Source organism: Chamaea fasciata, unplaced genomic scaffold (assembly GCF_029207755.1).
Source record: "Chamaea fasciata isolate MVZ Bird 193981 ecotype frontalis unplaced genomic scaffold, bChaFas1.0.hap1 SCAF_3, whole genome shotgun sequence".
Classification (NCBI taxonomy): domain Eukaryota; kingdom Metazoa; phylum Chordata; class Aves; order Passeriformes; family Sylviidae; genus Chamaea; species Chamaea fasciata.
Window position 1 is genome coordinate 78,735,403 of NW_027094088.1, and position 11,574 is coordinate 78,746,976.

Genomic DNA, 11,574 nt, shown 5'->3' on the forward strand with positions numbered 1-11,574 from the left:
GGTAGTTGTCCATCTTATGCGTGTTCCTATAAGAACAAAGAACTGTATAACTAGTTCAGAATGATTAACAATCAAGTGAGAGTAACATCAGTCAGCACAGGACTTTCCTATGTCTCTGATGAATGTTTAATTTACTTTACCTTCACACAGGAGATCATAAAACTAGAAATATTGTACACCAGAAGACTGTACAACACGTACAGAAGAGAAGATGGAAAAGACATTTGATCAAACTATTTTTACCAAAAACAGGCACACATTTTTGTAAGTTTAGTCCAATTTCCTACTGGATCAGGTCTACTTTCAGAGAATAATTTTATTAAGCTCCACTGTCTTTTTCACATTCCATATATGTTCTTTCTGAAAGTCTTTGTTCTGTCAAGTACAAGGTATTATTAGATAAACTCTTCACAAATGAAAGCAATGTACTTCATCCTTAAGAGATGAAAGACCTGAGAAATACTACCATGGAAGTGTCTTTAATGCATATATGGAAAGATAGAAAAAAATTTCATACCTCAAAAAAAAAAAAAGACTTACATACTTTCTAAAACATGACACATTAAGCTGTTAACCAATGCAAAAGTGCAGCCCTAATAAAATGGGAAATGCTATATCAAAAGACAGTTTCAAGCTATACTGTTTACCTGTTATTTAAACTAAAATTTGCAAATTGTTATACATCATCACAGTAAAGAGGCCTGTAGCCTAAGAACATCATGCTAGTTTCCCTCATGGAAACTATACAAATAAACCCGCTACTGTAATTGTACAAGGATATGCATGGAGGCCTTCAAAAATTAAAGGCCAATTAAAAATTTTTGACAGGTATAAATCAATGCCTTGAGTACTATTTCTTGAAGATATTCTCCCTAAATATGTGAATATTAAATAGTTCCTTTGCCTTGTGTGTCAGTTTAGGTAATGTAAGGTAATGCACCACACAGAATAAACAGTATGCTGATGTCTCATAACTGTTGTCGTTTGATCCATAACTCAAAGAAATCTTAAGTAGAAACAATGTACAACGTATAGAACATCTGCAATAAGCCTAGAGTACAACAAAATGATGACATTTAAATGGCAGAGTAAATGGAAAAGGCCATATGAAACTCCCTAATTCTTACTCATGATGGAAGCAAAGATCCCCCAGAAGAGCACTTTGTTGTTTTACTTCCTTCCCTCAAGACCTGTGGCTTATGAGGCATTCATTCTTATGAAAATAATAATTTTAAAAAATCTAAAATATGAACTGAACATTTAAATAGATATCTAATATCCTTACTATGAAAGCGAGACATACAACATAGATATTTTGACAGAAAGAGATGTCCTACTGGATGTTAATATTAACATACATATACTCCTTGTACAGCCCTGCACAATGCTTTCTATAGTCAATATTCCATGTTTTTTAGACAGTGAATCTTCAATAATTAAAGTTTTAGAAAGTGACCTGGACTTTATTGATAGACACTGTTCAAAAATGGGGAATAAAGTCTGGATTTCCGGGAAAAGGTAATGTAGGAATGTATGTGTCAGTACAGAAAGTTATGCCAGCACAGATGTGCAGCTGCTGCTTACAGCCAACTACTACAAGTAAACTGGAATCTACAGGGAGGTCTTCAGAGGTTTTTTTCAAAGGATGAAGGACTATAAAGGACTAAAGCAGAAAACCTCTCAGCCTTTGAATGGGCAACAAGAATCAAGGATATTAAGCAGAACCATATCCACATGTCATAAGCTGTGAGTATTAACCTTCCACTAGAAGCATTTCTTAGAGAAATGGTGGTTTGCTGACAGAAGGGGTTTTCTCCATAACTTCAGTAAAAGCATCAAGTAACTTAACTCAGCAAAGCATTTGCAGCAGGGTAACTATGAAACTATTTATGTGCTGAACTTATATGGAAAGATGAGCTTTTGTCATCATGCTGAAGTTTTAATAATTTTTATCCCTCCATCTGCGTTTTGTCATCTTCTTAAGAACCTTCAGAGAACTATCACTCTTCCCTTGATTATTTGTACTCAGAAGAAATGTTTTAACTTAAATCCTAAGTCTTACATAGACTGTCACCTCCTTACCAAATTCTTATTAGATTGTTACACCCCCTGCAAGTAAGAACTTCAAAAATCCCATACGTTCTAATAATATAGCAACAAAGCAAAAAGGAAAGGGGAAAATAAGAAAAACTTAACATCGAGGACTACAAAAACTGTTCTCAAAAGCAAGAAGTAGAGAACTGAAAATAGCATTGAAAATATAAAAGGTGCTTCCAACAGAAAGAGAATATGCTACTTTTAATTATCTACATGGGATACAATAAATCACAACAGTCTTAAATTGTATCAAGATATTAAGTTATACTGCAAGGGCGAGCGGAAAAAGTTACTGAAGTCAAAGAACACTGAACTGAAATGTATTACACAGGAAGTTTTTTCAACGGATAGTTTTGAGAACAGATTAAATAAGCATTTGTAGCTATGGCTTACCAATAAACAGTGCTGCTTTGGAATCATGGTCTACCTGGCTTACTTCAATACAGGAAAGTTTATTAATAAAAGCTTATAGCACAGATCTCAGAAGTTTTAACAAAGACCAGCCCCAATCTAGTATGATGCTGGGTCTTGATGCCATTTACTGGGGACAAGGATTAGGACATTTATGCTGATTGATTAGATAAGAGTGAGGGTGCTTTCTTCTAAATATTATTATGCACATGTAGTCTAGCTTAAATATATATATATATATATATCAGGGGGTTTTTCTTCTATCCACCTCCCCAGTCAAAGACATAATGTGACTGTTTGACATGGCAGGTCTCACAGTGATGAAGTGGCACAAGAATGCCTGAGGCAGCTGAAAGTCTGCATGACTTGACACAGTGGTGACAGGTGTTTCTCTTCATGCACTTGGGAATCAGTGTGGTGTACTGTATTTTAGCAGATTCCTTGCAATTTTTGGCAGCTGTAATCCCTCCCTGAATAGCAGAACATCTGGAAGTCACAGGTATGATAGTAAAATTAAAAGTATTAGAAGTTATGATGGGAATCTTGCACTCATGGTAATGTATTTAAAAAAATAGGAACTGTGACACCAGAAGCAACACAGAATGGTAGAGGCAAATGTGAAAAAGGTAGAAACATCATAGCAGAAAGTTTTAAGTGTTAGTTCAGTGTAAAAATGGCTCACTGGACTCAACAGAAAACGCTACTTAAAGAAGTGGAAGCTATGAAATTCATGCATACCCAAAAGAAGACACAGACTTGATTAGACAGGGCATAATTGAACTGAAAGCTCAGAAAATATCCACTTATCAATAATTTTGTTCCACCAGTTTGCACCTGTATCACATAAACATCACAGTTAGCTGCTGAGCCAAACAAAATCTAATGTGGACATCTGCCTATCCACTCAGTGAAGAGTTTGATGAAAGCTAGCTGGAGTAAGAAATCATTGATATTAAGAAAAAGAGGAAACGTCTTTATATTAAAAAAAACACCTGATGTTTAGCTGGTGATGTTTCTCACCATCAGTGAAAGCTAATCTTATGGTCACATCACAACTGCAGGTGTTCAAAGAAATAGCAAAAAAACATCCTTCAAAGGCTGTTGAGGTCTTTATACCCAGAATTACTCTTGGCAAGGGATCATACTCTAACTCCTGCAGGAAAAAATAAAGCAGCCTACTGAAACACTTTGTTGTCATTAGATTAAGACTGACTCTGGGTTTGGATACATCCAAAATATGTAAGTAAAAGGTTTAGGAAAGGCTTTATTTCAAATTTTATGGATAGAACTGATGATTATTTCTGTCATCTCAGATCTGAAGAGGAAGTTGAGAATAGAGACTAAAAGTGAGGAAGACAATGACAATTGAAGAAGGTGACAGCACAAGAAAGTTGTCAAGTCTGTGAGGTACAAAAACTGAACACCAATTATAGTAAGACCAATAGAAGAATTTATAAAAGAAAATGTAAGACTAACCTCCAATAGAAACAAATAATTAGCAAAAACCTTGTACTGTACAGTGGTTACAAATATGTAATAATAAAAATAGAAAAAAGGTTTTTATGGAGAGACATGCTTTTAGGAGGGACATCTTAGATTAAATATCCCTGAATATTACTAATATCTACTCTAGCACGACAGCACACCGAAAAAAAATAGGGCAGGACCTTAAGGTCCTAAAACGTCACTAGAACCTCAATACACAGTAAAAACCAGCTCAACACAGTAGGAACAAACTACGCAGCCAGAGCATAGTTAAAAACAATTTTTCTTTAAAAGAAGTTTCGGGGTGTCTTTTGAAATGCCCGAAAAGTTTCATTATCCAACCCCCACACACACACTTTTCTGACACCATTACACCTTTTCTGCTACTAGTGCTAAGAAGATTCTAAGTTACTACTGGGTCAACTGCCAACACTAGAAGGATGTTAATGTGTCTACTAACAACTAAGCACACTTTTAACACATTTTAACACATGATCTTTCTCATAACAGGCAGACATGACAAGAAAACCAAAAAATGAACCGAAAGTGCAGACAAAGTTACTGAGGAAAGGCTGCACAACCATCCAAATAGTATCTCATGTTTATAACATAGGCCCCTTTATGATGGCAACTTGTACATTAGTACAACAAACCTAACCACCTTACAGTTTTGGAGAACTTGTACCACAAAGTACAGCAGAAGAGAAAAAAACAACCCTTAGAAGCAGATTCAGGAAAGAGATGAAGTGTCAAAATAACAAAGAAGGGAAGACTCAAACCACGCGAGCTATAGAAAAAGTCAGAAAAGGTAGAAGCACCACAAAGATTTCACAACCTAGTGACAACAGAAGATTTGTTACCAGCCTGCCTCTTTATATTTATGGAAAAAAAAAAAAAAAAAAAAAAAAAAAAAAAAAAAAAAAAAAAAAAAAAAAGGTATTCTGTGTAATGACAACTGGAAGGGAACACAGCCCATAGTGAGGAGCTCTGATAAACCCACCAGCACCACATTCACTTAGCTCTCTAGCACAAAACCCCAAACACACATCTTGGTCTTCTCCAACCGAATATAAACAACTGGTCACCATTAAGAGCCAAGTCTGAAAATAATCTAATCAGGCACTACATGGTAACAAGAACAGCAATCTTCTTTGGACCACTATGAATTCTTGCAAAATTTACACTTGCAGTTTTTAGTCACTACAGCTGAAGATACTTGTTCTGTCTGCCACGGTATGCACTTATATAGTTTGCAAAAACATAATCGTTTGTCAAGGATTTGCTCATTATCAAATTGCAACAGAAGAGCACAAATGACAATTAAAAAATCATTTTACACACACCCATATAGATGTGAATTCCACTTGATAACAATAAAAAAAATGCTCTCTACTGCATGCTGACAATGGAGAACAGAACCACAGTTACACGGATCTGGTACAGGATTAAGGTCCAGTCTATAATCCCCTTAAAATTTAAGAGTAATTGCACCATTTCACAGAGCAATCAGCAGCAACACACAAACATATTTATAGCTAATGAAATACTGCATATAAAATACATCAAAGTAAACGTTATTCTTACAAGAGAAGAAAACAGTTTTACAACATTTTCTGTCAAGGCACAAGGGTCTTGTTTTTCTGCATTTTTAACAGTTGTTCTACATTGTTGGGTTACAAACAATAAAATATTTCTAACTGAGGTATTTCAAAACCAGAAAAAGGACTTGGCTGTAACTCCCACTTAATTTAATAAGCACTGAATACTTAAATCCTTTATTTGCCTTTGAACCTAAGGATCTTTCCATGCTTTACTGCACATTCTTTAGCTTACATCCATTTGAAAATAAGCTTATTTCTTGAACACTGTTACCCACTTCATTAAAAAAAAAAAAAAGTTAATTCATGGCAACAAGCTAGGTGGTTGCTGGGCTCCAGAGTGACTACATGGCAAAACAAAACAAGGACACCAGACTGTTCAAGATGTGTGAAGTTATTACATGCCTTGAAACTAAGCATAAAGAAGAAGAAATTAAAAAAAAAAAAAACAGGTGAAATTATACTGAGAGAAATACTAAATTATTTCTTCATTACTGAGCTTCTAGACCTAAGATATAAATAAGTGATATATATTCAATTTATATATATAATAAATAACAACTCTTAGTTTCATATATTTGACCAAATCCTTCTTTCATGCATATATTTTCAAAGACTTTATTCTAGAAAGCATGGCAGACACCTTTAAACTGCTATTTGAAAGAGATGGTTTTTATGTGACATGATTTTTCTACAACCTGTGTCATGCAATGCAAACTAAGTAGCTAAACCTACTTTCTGAATCATGAATACTATTTTGTGTTAGCCCAAATAAAGGATTAAAACTGCAGAAGAGGCTGGATAAGTATCTGGCACCACAAGCACAGGTGAACAGATTTAAAAAAAGCCTGCTGAATCAGTACAAAAACACTTGCCTAACAAGACTTCTTAATACATTAAGATTTAGACGTCTGTTCAAAATTTGAAAAGCAGGATCTTTCAACATTGAATGGCATATCTCAACCCTCAGTGTCACACATCAGCCTTCAGCCTGCAAAAACTGCTATGGACATACTATAAATCTTGGCATGCAAGGAACAGTAACTCATTTCAAAACAGCATGATTTCTAAGTCCCTTTCTACACAACTGTTTTGTTCAGTGAGACTTGTTTTTAAAAGGTTCATGGTTAAGAAACCTGGTAAACTTGGGCCTTACAACAGACTTTTGTAACAGTCATAACAGTAACAAGAATAATATTCATACTTGTTAAACTTTAAATCAATCAATCAACTCTTGAAGCCACTCGCTAAGAACACGTAACCACAATTTCAGTGATAAATCTGCTTTAGACATCAGTAATCTACTCTGTACATGTCAAGGATGGTGTCTTCATTCCCACCTACCCAACACTACTTCATTCACAAGTTGAGCCGGAGCCAGGAAAGGCAGATTTCCACCTCTCAGTGTATAAAGTTAAGAAAGTAGGCACAAAGATAAAACACACCAAGAACACACTGATCTGAACCAACATAAACCAATCTCTCTGCGCTTAAACCAACACTTCTGTGCATCGACACAGACATTCCAACCAGGCACAGTATGATAAATTTTGACCAGAGAAAAACCAACTTGACATATGAATGCTGTATATACTAAACGAAATAGAACTATGCTTAAAATACTTAGTAGCAAATCTTCCTGGTTAGAAGAAAGTAGAGCCCAGTTTAATCCAGAAGCGACAGATATGAAAGCAGCATGTTACAATGGCCACCAAGAATCAACTCTTTAAGAAACCGGATACAAAATCATGAATAAAACACGTTTCAAACTAACCACGTGAATTCACTCTTATCCATTCCACCTTTAACAATTTGCCTGACCGTCCATGAATGGGTGACAAGTAATGTGTAAACAAACACTATCACTTGTATCAACCAGACTATTAAACAAAGTAAAGCTACAGTAGTAGCGGTTTCCGTGGCCTAAAAATTTGAGAACTTGTTTTATACATTGGGATGCACCTAATGCTGTCCAAGAAAGGATCTATAAGAGAAATCGAGGCCATGAATAGACACAGACATGAATAAAATGGTCTGCTTTTTTAGCAGTCTCTGGAGCTAGTACCACAAAGTTTGTTTAGGAGCGAATACTCAGCAGGGTCACCAGCTCAGAAGAAACACCTGCAAACAAACCCTGCCTTAGGACCAGCCCAAGCTCCGGAAAGCGGGCCTTTTCCCGACGGCAGAATAATTACACACAATGGTGCTTCAAACAGTGCCGGCTCGGAGCCCTCTCCCGAGGTGGGATTGCGCTCCCTTGGCAGAGCGAGGAAACGGGGAGCAGCACCACAGACCTGCCAGCACCACCGGCGACTTTGTATAGTCCACCACCACCTTCACCTTCCCAGGCTGGCAGAAACTCCACTATCCCTCCAGGGTACGATAGGAAAGGGAGCGGGGGGAGGAAGGGGACATAGAGCAGGAGCCCAGCGCCGAGGGATCCGGGACGGACTTCCAGCTTCTGCCCGGCCCCTCGGAGGAGCGGCAGAGCCCCCACCTCCCGGACCGCCGCCTCCCTCCCTTCGCCCCCAGGGGAGGAGGGGTATCGGAGGGACGGGGGGGCCCCCGGTCCGCCACCGCCAGGAACAAAGGGCCCTTCGATAAGCCGAGCCGCAGAGCACAACAAAGGGGCCTGGAGACCGCGAGAACCGGGCGGGGGGAGGCGACGCGGGGGATGGGGATTACGGGCCGGGCCGGAGCGGCAGCGGGCGCGGGGGCCACTCCGCCTCAGCCCACAACGAGCGGCGGCGGCGGCGTCCATGGCCCGGCCCGGCCCGGTCCCGCGCACCGCGTCCCCGCTTCCCCGTGTCGGGCCGGCCGCCGCACCGGGCCGCCGGCTGCGGGTTCCCCGCGGCGGGGGCGGCGCTGGTCCCGCCCGGCCCCCGCGCTCCGGCCCGGCCAGGCTCACACACACACACACACACACACACACACACCCCGCGGGGGAGGGGAGGGAGCGGGCGGAGGCAGGGCACGGAGGAAGGGAAGGGAAAAGGGAAGAGGCGGCCTGACCTGGCAGAGCTGCTTGCAGTACTCGGTGGCCGCCTGCACGGCCGGCTCGCGGCTCTCCCGCAGCCCCGTCTCCAGCTCCAGCAGCCGCTCCCGCAGGCACCGCAGCTCCAGGAGGTCGCCGCCCGGGCCGCCGCTCTCCCGCTCGCCCTCCTCGTCCGCCATCTTCGCACCCCGCTCCGTCGCGTACGCAGCCCCCCCGCCCCCCTTTCCTCCCTCCCTGCCTGCCTCCCTCGGCTCCCCCCGCTCCGCTCCCGGGTCACGTGATTACACAATGCCACGTTCCAGGGACGGGGGGTCACGTGCGGAGGAGATGGAGACGCGCGGGAGCGCGCGGCGCGCGCGCGCGCGCACCGCCCGCCGTCCCCCCGCGGCGCCAACGACTGGGGCCGGGGAGGGGGCGTGGCCTCCGCGGCTCACGTGACCCGACGCCACGCGCGCCAGGGCGCGCCCCCGCGCGGCCACGTGACGGGGCCCTCCCCCGCCCGCGCGGCGACGCGTTTTGGCGGCAAAACGGCCGCAAATGGCGGCGGCCTCGGAGGCGCTGAGGGCGGCCCGGACTGGTCGGTTTTTGCCGTTGTCCCTCGAGTTCAGAATGAGGGAATCAATTAGGTGGGAAAAGACCTCTCAGATCATCGAATCCGACCTATGACTGGACACCACGACGTCAAGTAGACCCTGACACTAAGGGTCACAAACCATCCTTCCTCCCACCTGAGAGCACCATGTGGCACAAACCACTGCTGGACGGGCCATGAAGCCGCTGAGGTTTTGTGGCTTGTTGATTACCTCACCTTTCTTCCACTTAAGGAAGTGTGTTAGCCTCATGGATGCCACTAAGTTGTCTTCACACTTAGATTGTCCTGCTTTTATAATTGGAAATGAGAAGAGTATCTTGGCTCGTCAAATGAAGCAGTTGAGATCTGGAGATTCTGGAGGGCTTGGTTGCCCTTGCACACTGGGCCAAACACCCTCTATCACACACAACAGTGCAAAGCTCCAGTGATGGACATTGTCCTTCCCTGCATCTACTAAATTAGCTGAGGAGACTCCGTCTGTCACAGGTGTTGGAAGCGCTGAAGATAGGCATGAGGTGTTGATTCTGGTGAGAAGGAAAGCATGGATCTGATGGACACTGAATTGGCGTGGATACATGTTTTGCAGTCTTCTAGGCTGTGCAGGTTGACGTGTGTTGATGGTTTCACACTCTTCACGTTGCCAGCCCTCAATAAGGAATTGGGGAGGAAATGTGTTACAGCAATGAGAGCCCTGCCTGAACTGAACTGAATAATTTCTCATAACCAGCCAGAACTGTCTTAAACTGGGCATTTCACATAATCTGAAAAATGAGGAACACTGGTGCTTTACACAAACTTAAATTGGGTGTAACAGTCTTTAGACTGGACGAGACTACCAGCAGACCCCTATATATGCCTTTCAGTCTTGCACTGACCCAGGTGAAACTCAATATCCCATACCCACTACCTTATCTTGTATGTCTGGGATTGATTTGATGTTCTCCCTTTTTTCTGGTCACAAAAGACAAATGATGCTACCTACTTCTTGCATATAGCTGAAAGAAGCTGAGGTGTATGGTGAAATGAACACTAAATCAGAACTGGAAAGAAGAGAGGGGAGGTTCCTCCAGGACTGCAGAAATGTTAGTCAGCAAATGTAGACATTCACAGTGATAACACTGAATATGCAACATTTTGGAGACAGGCCTGGGAATCTGGTCCAAAAATGACCGCATTTTGGGTCATAGCAGTGAACCCAAAGTGATATATTTCAAGTTTTCCATACAAGTATCCTAGTAGATATCTTAATTGCGACTTGCAAGCCTGAAACATTTCAAGTTTCTTGATTTTTACTGCACAGAAAATCCATTCTGTTACAAGCAGAAGAAGAGAAAACTTTCAGCTTTTCCATGTAAGGCTTAATGTAGTACCAGGAAACTCTGGTTTGCATGTATCCCTCTCTACCAAACCCTCTATAACACCAGTACTAGTCAGTCATGCAAATGCGAGAAACAGTGGCATGAAGACCTATTTATTCTTTCTCAATCACTTAATATATCTGCAGAATCTAAAATGCCCTTTCCTTTGGATAACTGTCATACTGTGATCTTTGCAATTATTTTCACTTAAGTGTGAACCACAATAGCCCAGTTGATAGTCTCTCCTTGCTTTATCTGGCTGTGTTGTTTCTGCCTTGACCAGGGGGTGTTCTGTATTGAGCCCAGGCCAGGAAGGAAGCAGAAGGGGAGTATGGATTTCTCGCTCCTGCAGAAGGTTAGCACTCGGAGAGGGTAGAGTAAGTGTTGATTGTTTTGTTCTCCTCAGGATCAAGCAGAAAGTAGCCTGTCCTTCAGTTGTGCTACCCTGAAGAGTACTTGCACTTAAGCCTCCAGGGGCCTTGTGCAAGGGAGGACTCCTGTCTTTAATCATGACTCACAGGCAGTTAATTGCTAAGCTTATATCTAAGAGAACCAGAAAAATTTTATTAAGTAGAAGGAATGACCACAAACAGTGGTGAATAACAAAGGAGTTATTTTTTCTTGACAACAGTGAGGATGTGATGACAACAACTGAGTCAAGCGTGACAATGGCCTGAGAAAGAGGAAAGGAATAAAAAGCAACTATGAAGCCGTGTTATTCATCCTGTATTTGACTCCTGACAGAAGTTACATTGTGGCGGATAGAGCTCATGGAAGAGAAGAGCTGGTGCTTGATGGAGACAGGAGGAAGAGATTGTGCAGAAAAGAGATTCTTTTCAGACACCTGTTTTCTTCATGGATGTGTGGGGCAGACTGTGTGACAGTGGAAGAATGTGGAGAATATAAGACAGTGGAAGACAGTGGAAGACAGTGGAAGACAGTGGAAGACTATAAGAGAGAGGAGGTTACATTGCAGAAGAAGAAGCATTGACTCTAATTGTAAATATAGTCAAGTAACCCACTTGCTGTTAAAATGGA

The 11,574-nt window shown here is 41.9% G+C and overlaps 1 protein-coding gene across 1 annotated transcript in view; it reads right to left on the minus strand.

Annotated features, from left to right (window-relative positions):
- ZNF292 (zinc finger protein 292) overlaps nt 1-8,765 on the minus strand; it is a 56,084-nt gene extending 47,319 nt beyond the window's left edge. The window contains exon 1 of the mRNA XM_066179586.1: nt 8,604-8,765. Coding sequence (XP_066035683.1) covers nt 8,604-8,765 — 162 coding nt within the window. The remainder of the gene's footprint in view (nt 1-8,603) is intronic.
- Between the last annotated feature and the right edge of the window lie 2,809 nt (nt 8,766-11,574).